The sequence below is a fragment of the Salmo salar genome, chromosome ssa05, assembly GCF_905237065.1.
Source record: "Salmo salar chromosome ssa05, Ssal_v3.1, whole genome shotgun sequence".
In the NCBI taxonomy this organism is placed as follows: domain Eukaryota; kingdom Metazoa; phylum Chordata; class Actinopteri; order Salmoniformes; family Salmonidae; genus Salmo; species Salmo salar.
In genome coordinates this window covers 36,625,195-36,644,331 of record NC_059446.1, presented here as the reverse complement: position 1 = coordinate 36,644,331, position 19,137 = coordinate 36,625,195, and the positions used below count along the sequence as shown (strand labels likewise).

At 42.5% G+C, this 19,137-nt stretch overlaps 1 protein-coding gene across 3 annotated transcripts; it reads left to right on the top strand.

Moving 5' to 3' along the window:
- Nucleotides 1-2,084: 2,084 nt before the first annotated feature.
- On the top strand, nt 2,085-19,111 carry fhl1 (Four and a half LIM domains protein 1). 3 transcript variants are annotated; one of them, NM_001141895.1, is given in 7 exon segments: nt 2,336-2,378; nt 3,317-3,371; nt 16,082-16,263; nt 16,838-17,015; nt 17,644-17,813; nt 18,048-18,234; nt 18,426-19,107. In NM_001141895.1, coding segments are annotated over 5 exon segments (846 nt in total). In that variant the 5' UTR covers nt 2,336-2,378; nt 3,317-3,371; nt 16,082-16,107; the 3' UTR covers nt 18,581-19,107.
- The last annotated feature ends 26 nt before the right edge of the window (nt 19,112-19,137 follow it).

Below are 19,137 nucleotides of genomic sequence, written 5' to 3'. Positions count from 1 at the left end.
GCTCAGCAAGGAAGAAGCCACTGGTCCAAAACCGCCATAAAAAGATCCAGACTACGGTTTGCAACTCCACATGGGTACAAAGATCATACTTTTTTGCGAAATGTCCTCTGGTATGATGAAACAAAAATAGAACTGTTTGGCCATGATGACCATCGTTATGTTTGGAGGAAAAAGGGGGATGTTTGCAAGACGAAGAACACCATCCCAACCGTGAAGCACGGGGGTTGGCAGCATCATGTTGTAGGGGTGCTTTGCTGCAGGAGGGACTGGTGCACTTCACAAAATAGATGGCATCATGAGGACGGAAAATGATGTGGATGTATTGAAGCAACATCTCAAGACATCAGTCAGGAAGTTAAAGCTTGGTCACAAATGGGTCTTCCAAATGGACAATGACCCCAAGCATACTTCCAAAGTTGTTGCAAAATGGCTTAAGGACAACAAAGTCAAGGTTTTGGAGTGGCCATCACAAAGCCCTGACCTCAATCCCATAGAAAATTTGTGGGCAGAACTGAAAAAGCGTGTGCGAGCAAGGAGGCCTACAAACCTGACTCAGTTACACCAACTCTGTCAGGAGGAATGGGACAAAATTCACCCAATTTATTGTGGGAAGCTTGTGGAAGGCTACCCGAAACGTTTGACCCAAGTTAAACAATTTAAAAGCTATGCTACCAAATACTAATTGAGTGTTTGTAGACTTCCAGTGGAATGTGATGAAAGAAATAGAAGCTGAAATAAATTATTCTCTCTACTATTATTCTGACATTTCACATTCTTAAAATCCCCCAGTGATTGGTGAACATTTGATCTCCATCACTTTCATGGGAATATGCATTTACATCTTCTTGAATTACTGTTTCGTGAGCAAATTAGAGCAGATGGTATTAAAAAATGGTTGAGCCTTCCTGTGTTTTGTTTCAATCAAAGCACATTCTGCTTAGCTGCACTCTGTTTTGATTTTTGGCCGCGCGAGATTTTTTTGGAACTATTCATCTAAACATCCTAAAATCTCAGAGGAAATTAGGTGGTGTTTTTGATGTTACAGCAACGTTATATTATGCTAATATTTGGTTATGTTTTGTGGAATACTAATGAATCATTATGTGATCTTCCAAGGTGTGGACGTTTTATGAAAATCGGGGAATATTTGGCCAAGGAAACATTTCTGTTTGGTCTCAGGGAATGTCAAATAGTTGGAAAGGGAGACTTTTCAAACAAGATTGAGTTTGAGTGAAGTAGCAGCAAAGATGTTGAATGAGAAACTACCACATCCTTATGATATATGTTTTCATTCGCGAAACTTGACCGCAAGAGACAGGTTGGTTGTCTGAAATACGGAACAAATCGACCTTTTTTCTAAATGAGTGGTGTTTGAATTTGTTGATATAATGCGGGACATGTTTGTTTGTTTTTGGGACAAAGGGACAAAATGCGGGACTGTCCGCAAAATCCGGGACATGTGGTCACCCAACATTTCCCCACTGGGAGAGGGGTGTCTGCTCAACAGGGATTTCCCATCCATGTACTGTTAGTTATGCCAATGGTATAGCCAAGCCATTTCGATCTTTGTTGCTAGAATTGTGCTTTTGATATAAAATAATAGAAAATATGGTTATTCTTATGTCATTGACACCTTACAGTTTGATAAGATACAACGTCTGTGGTTTTAATGTATCATCAATATTATTTACCTGTGTTATTCCTTAGTAGTAACAGTTGCAGGCTTAAGGAGGGTGAGTATGGATACAAGTACTGTATTTACTTTTGGTTTAGTGTGACTCATCTTGTTGCAATCTCTCTCAGCAAACGATATTCATTACCAAAGAAGGAGGTGAGCATGCACTGGGGAATACTTAGCATACATATGGATAACATAGATGACATATAAATGTCACGTCAAACATCTCCATCCTAAATACATTTTCTGGACAGCACAAGACATCCTCCTCTGAATGCAATTAAATCGATATATGTAATGAAAATAGCTTAGGCTACGCTAAGAGTTGCACACCATACTAAAACATTACAAACTTATATTGCGATTGCTTGATTCATATACCTGATCTCAAAGAGCAGCATGTTGATAAGCAGAAGCCCTTTCTTGATGCTTTTGAATTCTACAGTATTGCTTCCATGACCTCCAGTGTTAACGAGTGAGAAGTTGAGATCCTAACAGCTACATCTTATAAATTCCTGGATGAGGTCATTGTTGATATTAACATAGAGGTTTGGATCATATCCTGCTGTGTTTTTTTTCTTCTGAGCTCCACTTGCTTTTTAAGGAGCGTCAACGGCGCGTCTGGTACCTCGGCTAAAAACTTACTGTTGGACGCATCACTGTGGAGAGAGGAGGTTGCATATTTTACGCTTGGAGATAGGTGAGTCAAATTACATTTTGAGAATTAAAAAACAACTTCAAACCTAGTAATATTCGTTTTTAGTGTTGGGATAAAGTTTATCTTTGACTGGGAAAATTCCAGCGGACCAGACTGTTTATGCGAAAAAGTTTGACTTTTTTTGTTATATATTTCTTTACTCCCCTTTATGTCTATGACATGAGTAAATGTTTAAATCACATTTGTTGTGTTTTTATTCAATTCTGACTTTGGGTCCAAGCAACAACAAAAAACGGACACAAGGTGCATTTGGGCACATTGAATGCTGGTGTACATAATTAAATTCCACGTAGTTGGCACCAGTTGCTTTAAAGAGGTCTGATAAGGAAGGCTGGAATTTGAATAGTCAGTGATATGAACTAAAGTCCCATCCCTGAAGGCATGTGATGTTTTTATTCTTAGTGCATTTTAGCCTATTGGCAATTATTCATCTCAAGTATATTTTTTTAAGAAGCTGTTGCAGTACATTTTGTAGACTGAAAATGTATAGATTTTCAGATAAAACTAAAGATGTGTGAGTGTCTATATGCATATGGTTATTGTGTGGCTTGGTAAAATACTGAAGCCTATGTGGTCAGTTTTAATGGTTTAAAATGAGCCGTTTGGTACATTTACTAGTGCTTTTAATTTCAAGTTTTAAAGTTTACTGACATATGGAAAAATAACTAACTGAAAACCATTTTATTTACATTTTATTGTGTTCTGTACACTGATGATGTAATCTATTCAATCAAACCCTGAAACCAGCTTTCTGGCATAAGTCAAAAGCAGCATTTGTCTTCCTCAAGCAAAATATTGTGTACAATGGGACTCACAAAAAACTGTATTGTATATAATGTTGTTTTGGACATATCCAATAGTCAAAATGTGGTATCCAGTATTAATTGAATAGGGCCCTGACCCCATGTCTACATCAACAGTGCTCAAGAATACCATAACAACAGAAGCCTACCTCCCACCAGCGGGTTATTCAAGGTCAGCCCAAAAACGCTTTACAAAACACACTGTACAATAGGTTGCCCTCAGCCCTGCTACACTTTACTGGTTAAGCCAGCTGCCAAGCCAAATGTATGATGTCATTTTCTCCCAGCAGCAGCTTCAGAACACCTGGGAAGGCCCCTCCTCCTCTAGTGTGACTGGCTCTCATTGTGCCAATGACATCACCATTTTAGGCAATAAAAGCCCAAACTATTTTTTGTTTGGATTGGGTTCAGTGCCCATAACTTTTCATAATATGGTACATTCATTATATGGTACTTTACAGTACACTCATTGTCTCTAACCAGACTAATTGATTCAGTCCTGTTTCAGTCCATGTGAGCATTTGTGCCTTCGTGAAGAATGTGTTCATGCAAAGTTTAATCTGATCAACCAGTCATATAATGAAATACCAGCGTGGCACACCAGCAATAGCAGCAGGACCCAATGTTTGCAGACATAATGCCCATTGGAACACATTGTGACATTGATTATGTTAGATCAGAGGGCTCAGCTACTGGAGGGCCTTGTGTTTCCTGTATGGTCCACATCAGTCCCAGGGACACCTGGCCTTCTGCCCAAGAAGACAGCCTCTGGAGCATTAGTGTCCTCTGTTTGCTCTCACTGTGTGTGTGTGTGTGTGTGTGTGTAGGCTTGCGCCTATGTGTACTTGTTGGTTAAGGGGCTTGTAAGTAAGCATTTCACTGTAAGGTCTACACCTGTTGTATTCGGCGCATGTGACAATTCAAATGTGATTTGAAGTATGTGTAGATGAGTGGAGCTTATGAAATAATGATACAGCACGCTCACTAGCCTTCCAGCTGACTGCGGAGTAGATCCTAATTAGGCAATGTAGTGTGTCTGACTGACCGGCTGGCTGTGAGGGAAGCAACATTGTCTCCAGTGGAGGCAAAACTGTACCTCCCTGCCTTACACATTTTACATTTTGGTCATTTATCCAGAGCGACTTTACAAGAGCAGTTAGGGGTAAGTGCCTTGCTCGAGGGCACATCAACATATTTCAAACCAGATTTTGGGGATTCAAGCCAGCGACCTTTCAGTTACTGGCCCAACGCTCTTAACTGCTAGGGTACCTATCACCCATCTCCACACCTCATTGTGTTGTTGTTACAGAGAAAGAGAGCGAGAGAGCGAGAGAGCGAGAGAGAGAGAGAGAGAGAGAGAGAGAGCTCATAACCCTTTCCCAGACCCTCTTTCCAATTGGCAGAAGTACTGTGTGACTCTCCAAATGACTATGAATGTAACCATATTTTGCAACTTGGGGCTCACTACTTTTTAAGGGCGGTCTGCGGGCTTATAGGGAGGGATGAAGTGAGTCTGTCTTTCTTTAAGAGCTCTTTCCATCGTCCTACTTGACGTATACTGGGGACAGACTCCTCAATCTATCTTTATGAACAGAACAGACTGAGCTATTGGAGCAGTTTACTTCTGGAGAGATTCAGAGAGCTGTGAGTCATGCAGAAGAAATGGGAGCTCCAAGTGTTGGCTGGCCCACTGTGAAATCCTTATCAGTGTGTGTGCACTTGTGTTTGTGTGTGGAGCTCAATGTCATGGAAGGGAGGGTTTGGGGGGGTGGTGAATGGAAAAACACATATCCCCCCCCACACCCCCTCTTGTTTGGAAACACTGTTGCCATCGATTGACACATAGGACCGAGAATAAATGAGTGGTTGTCTAAGGGGTAGTGACCTTTGTGTGCAAGTGGGACGTGGATATCATGTCAGTGTCATGTCTAGTTACGAGATGAGGATGTGGGCATGTGATCACGTTCAGACTTGTTGACAAAATGGCTCCTTGTGTCCACTCAGAAATCACACATATTTGACCCAGGTCTGTCTCCACCTTCACCTCTGTTGTTGCTAGGGAACATGTGTTGATATAGTTCTGTGTCTATGTCACTGTGTCTGTGGTGGTGAGTCAGTAATACAATAGTACTCCCCTGAGATTAGACGGCCTTATCACTGCCCTTCCCACTGACCAGGACCAGGAACGGATGTTGACAGAGTCACAACAGAACTCAGACAGACAGACAGAGGGAACATTCTGAGAAATTAGCCTTTGGATAGGCTGTCCTTTTGTTTCTGTCTGGGCTATTTCAACCATCCATTAACTCATTTATCACGATTAAGAGGCTGACATTTTTGGCCAGAGAGCTGGTCATTGAGAATGTGTTATTTAAGCAATAAGGCCCGATGGGGTGTGTTATATGGCCAACATACCACGGCCCATGGCTGTTCTTAGGCACCACACAACACGGAGTGCCTGGATACAGCCCTTAGCTGTGGTATATTGGCCATATACCACAAACAGAGGTGCCTTATTGCTATTATAAACTGGTTACCAACATAATTAGAGCAGTAAAAATACATGTTTTGTCATACCCGTGGTATACGGTCTGATATACCACGGCTGTCAGCCAATCAGCATTCAGGGCTTGAACCACCCAGTTTATAATGACAACTTAAACACAGCCACACAAGATGAATAACGCATGTTGCCAGTGGACGTCAGTGTTACAGCAACACATGGTAAGGGATCATTTGTGCTGTACGGTGGGTTATCGACAGATCTATGAACTGTGATTAAACCGCGGACAATGTACCAGTGACATAGCCGTCTCACAGGGCTATGGTGATCTTAGGCTGTACAGTAGAAGGGGTGTCGGCATGTTCTAATGACCCAATCAGGACCTACTCCTGCATCTGGTCAGGAAGTCCACTCCAGACTTCCTATTTTTTCCTACCTCTCTAATCCCACTGGTAACATGTGCAATATGACTCTGTCTGGTTAGATATATGATGTTTATGCACCGAGGTTTTCAAATGACGTCATTATCTACCACCACCACCACTACTACCGAACGGCTGCCAGGTTATCCTCTGAACAGTTCTTTTAATCTCTCCCAGGGAGCATAAAGACTGAGACCAATAGCGTTTCATGCAGTGGAGTGCTAGGACGCATTGAGGGACAGCAAATCTGCGGTGCAGAGAGTCCCGATATCTGTGTCCTGGTTGGATAGGTAGACACACTGTGACATGGACACAGTAGATTAGAAAGATAGAAAACTCAATGTAGTCAACATCTTCTCCTAGTGTGTCACATGTATCGTCAACATTTTAACACTTCGGTTTGTATGGCTATTGGCTAACGAACTCCTATCAGTTTCCATCTTCAGATTGGAAAAGGTATTTGTGGTTCTTGTGTGGTTTGTTGTCGCTGATGGAGCCAGGGTGAGTGTGTGGTGCCATTTCTGTCCTGTTTAAAGGCAGTACCTAAGAGTCTGGCAGGCGGGGCGTGCATTCCTCTGCCATTGTCTACTAGGAGAATAGACACAGTCTCAATAGCAGTACCCGCAAATGAGCCTGTCACACCTCTGCCAGCATTCCAAACACGCATGCGTACAGGGACATGCACGGACACACACACACAGACACAAACACACAAGAACACACACACACTGATTTATATTGTCAACACAACAACTGCCTGTTAAAGAGGGAGGGGGAGATGGAGAGAGATATTGAGAAAGGATAAAGAACAACTGAGGGAGGCCGTACAAGGGAGAAAGGGACAGGGATGACAATAATGGGGGGATGAGTATACTAAACAGAGGACAGAAGACAGGGCTCTTACTCAGGGGGCTTAAAAGGGCAATCTGTAATTGCCACATCAATTTGGGGATTTTTAAATGTATGATATGCCTTATACATGCCTCATGAGCTTAGTTCAACTGTCCTACCCCACCAAAACCCAAAATATAAGCTTTCTCTAATGTTTGTAAACAATGTAAATGTAAACAAACACCGAATAGCCTTCAAATATGGCTATTCAGTGAAATCAAAATATTTTGATTTCGTGGATGGTCAATTCTTGCATCCATAGCTCTGTATATGAATTTGAGTGGTTAGATTTTTCCAAACCCATCCCTCAGCTTTTTATTAACAGGGAGTCACTGATCTACAGATTGCCCCTTTAAAGTGGTGTGTTGTGGTGCCCATGATACCTACCTGATCATAGATGTTACTCTGTGGGTTTAGTTTAACTGAGGGACAGGTGATTTACACAGACAGGCAACAAAACAACAAACAATCAGTTCAAACCTCAGTAATGGGAGAAAATACATTCTGTGACTACAACCAAATGTCTTAAACAAGCCTCCACTACTTTGTATTCTCCCCATAGGATCTGTTGTCCTCTGGCTTATTCTCCTGGTCGACATGGGTTTCATCCCAAATGGCACCCTATTCCCTATATAGTGCACTGCTTTTGACCATTGTCCACGGGGCTCTAGTCAAGTGTAGTGCACTGCGTAGGAGATAGGATGCCATTAGGGAGAAACACAGGGAGAAGTGCTGAGACATGGTAGACTCATTAGGGCAAGTAAACAATGGGGATCATGGGTCTTTACTCGGGTCATTGACTTGATGATGTCTTGATTATTTAATCCAGTTTCTGTCATTACCTCCCATACTTTCCTGATCTTTGTGTGTGTGTGTGTGTGTGTGTGTGTGTGTGTGTGTGTGTGTGTGTGTGTGTGTGTGTGTGTGTGTGTGTGTGTGTGTGTGTGTGTGTGTGTGTGTGTGTGTGTGTGTGTGTGTGTGTGTGTGTGTGTGTGTGTGTGTGTGTGTGTGTGTGTGTGTGTGTGTGTGTGTGTGTGTGTGTGGAACCATACTTATGTGAGGCATTATGAGGTCCCTGGCAATTCCCAGCCCAAATATTATCATGGCATAAGTCGTGGCAAAATGTGTAGAATTGCAGGAAATTTGCTTTTAAGCTGCAACAATCTCTCTCCACCACATGACAAAGTGGTTATAATTTCAGGAAATTAGCTGTAAAACTGATTTTCTTTTCTCTCTTCCCCATGGCAAAATGAGTAGAATTTCATGAAATTCGTTATAAAATGTATTTTTAAACTTAGATTTTTCTCTCCACCGTCAAGACAGGGGTCAGGAAAAGGTTTTGCCCGCCAGGTGCCCCAACCAAATCTTGCTTAAGGCCCCCAGAAGGCTAGGGCAAGCCCTGGCTACTGATATAATGCATTTAGTTAAGAGAGTTAAGTAGTTTAACTGCACAAATATATTGATTGCACAAATCCGTTGTCTGCATGTGTGGGTATGGATGTGGGTACGCAGACCCGCGAGCCACTTTATGATGAGTTCATATTTTTTGTGGCCCCCGCCCCCATCAAAGTGGCCCATCCCGGGTCTAGGGTGTATAGTTCCTTTTGAGTTACAAAATAAATCCCTCTTACTGTGAACAGCTTCGCTCCTTTCAAGGAAATATTTTCACTGAGAGACACTAAGGTCAACATTGGGGAAAAAAAGTGTTTGAAAATGTGTCTCTTTTTTTTCTCCTTTGGATCTTAAATGCATCTTGTGTTTGTGCCTTGAAGAACCTTGTCTGGGAGCACTTCAGAGCATAGTTTCTAGAACACATAATCTGGTCATGTAAATACAGACAGACACACACAAACGCACACAGAGACACACACGCAGACGCAACATGCACACATACGCACAGACTCACACACACACACACACTCTCTAAGTGTTGATGGTAATATAAACAGCGTTACTAAACAAACTAACCATAAATTATGGCTTGATTAATACATTGTTTGCACAATGTTTTTCAGCACTTTCACTGAGTAATGATATCAGCTTGCTGGTCGGTTGCAGTGTTGCACCGTCTCAGCCACTGTCTCAATGTTAATATAATGTGTATATTATATATAAAAATAACATAGGGGGCAATGGGGGTATCTGTTGCCTCTGATGTCACAGCCATGGTATTGGCTTTCTCTCTCCCTCCCAACACTCTATTCTTCTGATACATATCCTAAAATGGAATGGACAGTTCATGGTCGGGTTTGGGTGTGGGGTTAGGGGGTGAGGGGGCGGCTGTGGGCGTCAGGCTGTGGGTCAGAGGGGGTGTATATATAACCCATACCTTGGTGGGGTGTGTGGTCTTCTTTCTCCCTGTGTGGATGCTACTCTCTCCTCCGGTCCTTGGATTTGTCTTTCTCCTCTCCTTACCTCTCTTACCTGGACCTAAACATGGCTTACAGACTTTCAGGTAGCTAAAGAAATAGGCTGATGTAGTGTGGGGTTGCATTGTGATGGATGCTTGTCTTGATCGTACGGGTTCAATCCATTACTGATACCTGGTGCTGGACTAGTGGTGGTGGTTTGGGGAGATTTTCTCAAGTTTGGTTAAAGACACTGGCTGGTAGGTTGTGGAAAGTTCCTCTTGGGCCTTGGCTAGAAATATGGGTTTGTTTGGTGCGTCACAATGGACATTTTGTGAGGAACCACTACTCTGGAGGTCATTTTCTAATTATTGTATTTTTGGTGGAAAGGAAGCTAAGGTCTTATGACACCACAGAGGGAGCAAAGAGGTCCGTAGAGCAAGTTGGAAAAATAATTCTGGAGAAAAGTGATGGTTTGACCTTTTTCAAGGCAATGCTATTTACAGCTGGATTGATGCATCTGTATCGTGGAAATGAAGTCCTTGGGACAGCATCGTTTAGGCTGTAAGTAGTGGATCAAAGATGATTCATTCAATATGTTTTTATTGGGTACATTTCAAGTCAGACAGAGATATCACATGGTAGATACTATACATACAGTGCCTTCAGAAAGTACTCAGACCCCTTGACTTTTTCCACATTTTGTTGTGCTACAAAGTAGTATTAAAATGTATTTGTCCTTTTTTTTGCAACAATCTACAAAATAATTTATAATGTCAAAGTGGAAGAAAAAAATGTAACTAATATATCTTGATTAGATAAGAATTCACCCCCCTAGTCAATACCTGTTAGAATCACCTTTAGCAGCGATTACAGCTGTGAGTCTTTTTGGGTACGTCTCTAAGCGCTTTACACACCTAGGATTGTGCAATTTTTGCCAATTTATTATTTTTAAGCTCTGTCAAGTTGGTCGTTGATCATTGCTAGACAGCCATTTTCAAGTCTTGCCAGAGATTTTCAAGCAGATTTAAGTCAAAACTAGGCCACTCAGGAACATTCAAGGTTGTCTTGGTAAGCAACTGTAGTGTAGCCTTGACCTTGTGTTTTAGGGTTATTGTCCTGCTTAAAGGTGAATTAATCTCAGAGTGTCTGTTGGAAATCAGACTGAACCAGGTTTTCCTCTAGGATTTAACTTGTTCTTAGCTACATTCAGTTTATTTTTTATCCTGCAAAACTCTGCATTTCTTGCTGATGACAAGCATACTCAGACTGATGCGCCACTCGGGAGTTATAAGGCACTGCATCTCAGTGCTAGAGGTGTCACTACAGACCCTGGTTCGATTCCAGGCTGTACAATAACCAGGCGTGATTGGGAGTCCCTTAGGGCGGCGCACAATTGGCTCAGCGTCGTTAGGGTTTGGCCGTCATTGTAAATAAGAACCTACTTAAAGAACAATGCAGCCACCTCCATGCTTGATCATTTGTAGAGTGGCAGCCAATGATGTGTTGTGTTGCATTTGCCCCAAACACTTTGTATTCAGAACAAAAAGTGAATTCCTTTGCCTCATTTTTGCAGTATTACTTTAGTACCATGTTGCAAACAGGATGCATGTTTTGGAATATTTTGTATTCTGTACAGGCTTCCTTATTTTCACTCTGTCATGCAGGTTAGTATTGTGGAGTAACTACAATGTTGTTGATCCGTCCTCAGTGTTCTCCTATCACGGCCATAATTCTCTGCAACCGTTTTAAAATCATCCTTGGCATCATGGTGAAATCCCTGAGCATTTTTTCTTCCTCGCTGGCAACTGCGTTAGGAAGGACGCCTATATCTTTGTATTGTCTGGGTGTATTGATACAACATCCAATGCCCAATTAATAACTTCACCGTCCATGCTTTTTATTTTATTTTACTAATCTATCATTTATTGCCCTTCTTTCTGAGGCATTGACTCCATTTGAATCTGTGCTTGAAATTTGCTACTCAACTGAAGGACCTTACAGATAATTGTATGTGTGGGGTACAGAGATGGGGTAGTCATTCAAAAATCATGTTAACCACTATTATTGCACACAGAGTCCGTGCAACTTGTGTGATTTGTTAAGCAAATGTTTACTCCTGAACTTATATCGGCTTGTCATAACAAAGGGGTTGAACACTTATTGACTCAAGACATTTCTGCTTTTCATTTGTTTATTTCATTTGTCCAAATTTCTAAAATCAAAATTCCACTTTGACATTATGGGGTATTATGTGTAGATCAATTTAATACATTTTATATCCAGGCTGTCACGCAACAAAATGTGGAAAAAAGTCAAGGGGTGTGAATACTTTCTGAAGGCACTGTAGCAGTTGATCTTACTGACCTCCAGAACCCTCTCTCTGGGGTCCGTTTGGCTTTGATCTGCCATCAGTAAGCCATCCGTGATCAATGTTAATGAGAGCCAGGCTCTGTGAGGCTATCCCTGGCACCATCCTGGTTCACCACTCACCGTGCTCTTACTCTGACCTTTCCTCTGTAAAGTGTTTCTCCCACCCCCAGGGACCAAAGTGGTGTACTCCAACCCCTCCTACAAAGAGTGCTGGTGCATACCATGGCTGTTTCTGTGGAAGCAGCTGTGTGATTGGCAGTAGCTGAAAGGCTTAGCGCTTAATCACAGTGCTCTTTTATTAGGCACATCTAGACCCACAATGGTCACGGTGGCATCCACAGTGTCCTCAATAGTCAATCATCTGACTTTGTGGGCCTAGATGTCCCTGACATATGGGCACAGTGCTTACACAGAATGGAATGCATGGTTAACTCAGTTTGAGATGGATTTGGGCTTCTGAGACTGTGATACCTTGATACCCTACTGCCTCTAATCTAGCCATTGATCCTGTCCTGCCAATTGGATTCTATTGAACTGATCCCGACTGGCTCGTACCACTGAGATAAGAATGGGGATGACTCACCGGTGGCTCTGTATAGGGGCTTAAGCCAGGCTGCCTCCTTTATCCCTCTGGCACAGTGAAGACGGGCCTCTCTCTTTCCCCTCTTCTACGAATCCTTCCATCCTCACTAGACACTACAGCTGGGAGAGAACACATACCGCAGCGGCTCTAACTCATCCCGTTCAGTTCACCACATCCCCATGCCACTCGAAGAGCACCAATTGGCACTCGTGAATATTTGCAGTGTTCTCACGGCTACCAGGATATATTGTCATTCCATCATTAGTATTTCCCCCACATTGCTCTCATTGTATTAAAAAGGTTTAAGATACTTGAGCGCTCACAATAATATCACATCTGTTGTCTCATTAATCAGAGATATTTTTGTGAAGACGGGTTGGTTGTTTAGCAACAAAACCAATGCGTGCGCAACTATGGGGCAAAACAGACATGGTTGGCTTATATTGTTGACAACATGTAAACTGTATTTTGTCTCCAATGTTTATTGAAAACATAAATACATTTGCACAATCAGCACTTGTTTCTCAAATAAGGAGATGATCGTGGACTACAGGAAAAGGAGGACCAAGCACGCCCCCATTCTCATCAATGGGGCTGCATTGGAGCAGGTTGAGAGCTTGTAGTTCTTTGGCGTCCACGTCACCAACAAACTAACATGGTCCAAGCACAGCAAGACAGTCATGAAGAGGGCACGACAAAACCTATTCCCCCTCAGGAGACTGAAAAGATTTGGCATGGGTCCCCAGATCCTCAAAAGGTTCCACAGCTGCATCATCGAGAGCATCCTGACAGGTTGCATCACTGCCTGGTATGGCAACTGCTCGGCCTCCGACCACAAGGCACTACAGAGGGTAGTGGGTACGGCTAAGCTTCCTGCCATCCAGGACCTCTATACCAGGCGGTGTCAGAGGAAGGCCCTAAAAATTGTCAAAGACTCCAGCCACCCTAGTCATAGACTGTTCTCTCTGCTACCGCACGGCAAGCGGTACCGGAGCGCCAAGTCTAGGCCCAAGAGGCTTCTTTAATAACTCTACCTACATGTACATATTACCTCAACTAACCGGTGCCCCCGCACATTGATTCTGTACCGGTACCCCCGGTATATAGCCTCGCTATTGTTATTTTACTGCTGCTCTTTAAAATTATTTGTTACTTTTATTTATTTTGGGGGTATTTTTCTTAACTGCATTGTTGGTTAAGGGCTTGTAAGTATGCATTTCACTGTAAAGTCTACACCTGTTGCATGTGACATATACAATTTGATTTGAAATACATTGTTACAGTTGTTGGTTAGGTAGCTAGCATATTTGAACCACTTACGATTACCCACATGGCAGTTTCTTGTCATTCTTGGAGGTAATCTGGCCATCCAGAATCACAACAACACACTGACTTCTGCCCCATGGAAGCACGCACTTTGTTTTCGTGACATTGTCAGCTAACCCATCTACGAGACATGTAGGAGGCTTGCAAGTGCATGACATTGACAATCAAGATGATCACAATGACACATACTGTAGGTCACTGAAAGACTGAAAGAGCATTGTTCATTCCAGGGAGGCCATAGAACACAACCAATCTCTTCCAGGACACAGCTGGGTCTTCACCCTTACAAAAAAAAGATTGCAGTTTTGAAACTGCAGTAAAAGTACAGTAACTGCTATTTTGGACGCAGTAATTGCAGAATAACTGCAGTGTACTGCACTCTAATTAAGTAATAAGGCACGAGGGGGTGTGGTATATGGCCAATAAACCACGGATGTTCTTAGACACGACGCAACCCCCGAGGTGCCTTATTGCTTTTATAAACTGGCTACCAATGTAATTAGAGCAGTAAAAAAGACATGTTTTGTCATACCCGTTGTATACGGTCTGATATACCATGGCTGTCAGCCAATCAGTATTCAGGGCTTGAAACACCAAGTTTATAATTACAGTTATATTGCAGTGTACTGCAGTTATACTATACTCTGAATGCTATATTATTCCTAAAGGCAGTGTTGGGGAGTAGTGAACTACATGTAGTTCAACTAGTAATTTAACTCATTTCTGCAGTAGCTTGGTGGTAGTTGAACTAAATAAAATCTAGATAGTGTTTTCACTAGTTAATTGCTTACTACTGGAACTACACACGACTTTTTTTTGCAAAAAGCAGAGAAAATATGGGTGAAGTGGGCAATAATTTACATTCTATAAACATGACCCCAAAGGGATCGGTCTTGCAATTTGTGTTCTATGACATTTCAGATCTACATATGATAATCTTTCACGAAGTAGTTTGGATGTAGTGAACTACTTTTTCAAGGTAACTTTAGTTAAGTAAACTATATGTTTCTTAAGGGTAGCTTTAGTGTAGCTTAACCTTCTTCCTGTGTGAAATAATTGGTAGCTTGGTAAACTATATTTTCAGAGTATCTTGGCCTGTGCCGCCCATTGTGATCGGAATGTTAATGAGAGGGGCAGAGGACGGTTTTGTTTACTCTAACAGCCAATGAAATGACGCTGCCAAAAAGAAGACAACGGCAGAGAGGTTGGGTGGGATGTGATGGACTGAATGAGCCAGGCACTCTAAAAATATGACTTCAACTTTCCAACAAAGCCTGATAAAGTCAGCCAACCCCCGCAGGGCCGAGTTAGACAGAGTGATGACTACACGCTAAAGCTCAGTTCACAGCCAGACATCTGTGGGTCATTTTGAGGCAGCCATTTTCCACACACTTCCCTCAGCCTTTTGGCATGCCAGTGCTAAGCCCCTTGTCTGGTTGGGTCTGATTAGAGGACAGAACTCATACTGGGATGCCAGCTTGAACATGTATTTTTCTTAGCTTGGATGATGGATAGGTTTTGTGTGTCTGGGTGCCTGCTAGACAGGGCCATGTTTTGTCAACATGACAGTGTGTGTTAATGGCAGTGGTGGAAAAAGTCCCAATTGTCATACCTTAATAGAAAATGACTCAAGTAAAAGTCACCCAGTAAAATACTACTTGAGTAAAAGTCTAAAAGTATTTGGTTTTAAGTATATTTAAGTATCAAAAGTAAATGTAATTGCTAAAATATACTTATGCATTAAAAGTATAAATCATTTTTAATTCCTTATATTAAGCAAACCAGACAGCACCATTTTCTTGTTTTTATTATTTACGGCTAGCCAGGGGCACACTCCAACACTCAAGCATAATTTACAAACAAAGCATTTGTGTTTATCGAGTCCGCCAGATCAGAGACAGGAGAGCTGACCAGGGATGTTCTCTTGATAAGTGCATGAATTTGAATATTTTCCTGCCTTGCTAGCATTCAAAATGTAACGAGTACTTTTGGATGTCAGGGAAAATGTATGGAGTAAAAAGTACATTATTTTCTTTAGGAATGTAGTGAAAAAAAGTAGTCAAAAATATAAATAGTAAAGTACAGATACCACAAAAAAATACTTAAGTACTTTACACCACTGGTTAGTGCCAGTGTGAGGAAGTTTGGAGGGCCCCGAGTCATTATTCAGGTCTGGGTGCATGCGTTGTAGATGGCTGAGGAACAAGTTCCAAGTTTTAATGTCATGTGCACAAGTAACACTTTTTTTTGGTTACTACATGATTCCATATGTGTTATTTCATAGTTTTGATGTCTTCACTATTATTCTACAATGTAGAAAATAGTAAAAATCAAGAAAAACCCTGGAATGAGTAGGTGTGTCCAAACTTTTGACTGGTACTGTACATATGACTTGTTCCCCAAGGTAAATGTGATTGTTGTTGTGTGTTTGTACAGGGCCGAGGAGCTACTCTACTTCCACCATGACGGAACGCTTTGACTGTTACTATTGCCGTGACAACCTGCATGGGAAGAAGTATGTGATGAAGGATGAGAAGCACGTGTGTACAAAGTGCTTCGACAAGCTCTGTGCCAACACATGCGCCGAATGCCGTCGCCCCATTGGGGCTGATGCCAAGGTGGGTATCGCATATGTCCTTGTGAGTGTGTGTGTGTGTGTGTACCCTTAAATGTGTGTTCATAAAGTTGATTGGCTTCAGTTCATATGTCCAGATTAAGGCCAGTGTTACATATCTGTACCAGTATCCACTAAGCCTTTCAGAGTAGGAGTGCTGATATAAGATCAATTTAGCCTTTTAGATAACGAATATGATTATATGGACAGGTGGCGACCTGAGCCTGGGGCAGCAGCCGCCGCCTCCACAACATAAGTCACAGATACTTACTTGTGTTATAGACACTATCATTGCTAACGAACCCTGAAGTATTATACCATTCACATTGTTTCACCGTGACTAGTGTCTACCCCAGGGTGTCCGTATTGGCTGTCTGGCCCTTCATGCTATGCTGCACTCAAATTCACGTAATCTACACTAATGCTTTCCAGAAGGACATACTCTTTTTTTCTGGCTAACACCTCTGAATACCGTCGCCAACAAATGATTGGGGAAAGAGTCTCAGTTTGATGAGGTGTGTAGGAAGCCCATGTGAATGAATGCATCTCACGCCTTTCCCTCCCTCCTCTCTGTCCAGGAGCTGAACCATAAGAACCGTCACTGGCACGAGGACTGCTTCCGCTGTGCCAAGTGCTACAAGCCCCTGGCTAACGAGCCCTTCGGTGCCAGGGACGACGGCAAGATCATGTGTGGCACGTGTGGCTCCCGCGAGGATGGCAACCGGTGCCAGGCCTGCTACAAGGTGGTCATGCCAGGTGGGCTTAACCATACCCATAATACACTTCTTAAGTGACCTAGCAGTGTGCACATGGCTGCTGTTTACATGTATGTTGTTCATGTGAAGCCCAGGGCAAATTCCGACTGTGTGTGTGTGTGTGTGTAAATTCACTCTGAAGCGCTAGAGTGGGCTCTGGGCGTTTGTAAAGTCAGACCGTTGTCAGATTGTCCGTGTTCAGAACGCACATTGGACCCTCTAACTGAGGAGTAGGGTTGATCCGAGTGTTCTGACCTCACAACGGCAGTCAAGCACCCGAGCTAACTGGCTATCTTGTTTGCTACTTTCAGACACAAATGAGAGAACATCTCACTGACCATTTTACTCGCCCTAGCATAGCTGGTTAGACTGTTTATGTTATCTAGAGCGTTGGTGACTAACTGAGCTGCTGGCAACAAATTAATTACGTGTTTTTTTCCCCGACGCTTACTGATACCGGTCATGTTCAACAGGTGTTGCGCATTCGTAAATGAATCCGTTATTCTGCACTCTGGGACACTCAGACAAGAGTACTCTGAAATCGGAGTAGATAGACAGTGAATTTATGTACTCACCCACTGCGTGAAACAAGTGTCTGTTTTCTAATCTATTATATTTTTGACTGCCAGGCACCCAGAACGTGGAGTATAAGAACAAGGTGTGGCATGAGGAGTGCTTCACCTGCTTCGAGTGCAAGCAACCAATCCGCTCGCAGAGCTTCCTGAACAAGGGCGACGACATATTCTGCGGCCCGTGCCATGAGAAGAAATTTGCCAAGAAATGCTTCCACTGCAAGCAGGTGCATAAGACCTGCCCCTTCACACACCCACAAACAGAACAAAATCGTTGTCATTCTGTTGTGAATTTTGTTTAACATGGCAGGAAATAGTGTAATACAGTAGGCCTAATTATAGCATTCCTATACTCAAGTATACCAACAGAAGGTACAAGTTAAAAGGAAACGCTTTCAGTTATTCATACAGAATAAGTACATGGTCTTCCAATGCAACTAACATGGCGTTTCTCCCCTCAGCCCATCACCACAGGTGGTATAAGCTACCAGGACCAGCCCTGGCACTCCGAGTGCTTTGTGTGTCATACATGCCGTAAGGGCCTGGCCGGAACCCGCTTCACCTCCCACGAGGAGCAGGTCTACTGTGTGGACTGCTACAAGACCTCCGTGGCCAAGCAGTGCAATGGCTGCAAGAATCCCATCACAGGTCAGACACCCACACTTTACATGAACATTTATGCCTTATATTTATTGTATAGACACCTTTTATAATAAATGAAGGATTTCATTGTGTAGGATGGAATGTTTTTAGTGAGATTCAGTGGCATTAATAAGATGTTATGGCTGTAAACTGGCTATAATATCTGGCCCATTACTATGCTATCTCCCATAATACAGGGTTTGGCCATGGGACCAACGTGGTGAACTACGAGGGTCACTCCTGGCACGAGTACTGCTTCAACTGCAAGAAATGCTCCCTCTCCCTGGCCAACAAGCGCTTTGTCATCAACGGAGAGGACATCTACTGCCCTGACTGTGCTAAGAAGCTGTGAGCATGGCCAGCAACAGGGGCAGAACATAAACGGGATAAGCCAAATAACTCAAATGAAGTGGCCAATCAAGGGTTTAAAAAGAGAAAGCATGTATTAGGTTATTCACCTGAATGAAATCTAACAGCAGTCGAATATGAATCTAGTTCAACTGTTTTCTGTCATTGTTGAATACTAAACACACCAAGTGTTTTTTGTTTTTTTGCCTACAATATGTAATACTAACAAGCTTGGGTCAAATCCAGAACTCTGCATAGTCAATAGGGAATGCCCTTTTCCGTTCCTTACTGGAACAGTAATAATGGCAATTACATGCTTCTTGAATCATATACTTGCTAAGTAATCAGTCATGGTGTCTCTGAAGTGATGTGTTTGAAGAGCTGTTGAGGGTTTTGCGTATAGGGCTTCAATAATCAGTATGGACAAACTAGGTATCAAAGTGTTATGCTCAGAGTCTAATCATGTACTCAGCTTTTTAAAGTGAAGTTCAGGATGTGAATGCATATTATTGATCAATAAAGGTAAGTGCCAAAATTGTGTTTATTTCCCTCTGCTCAACA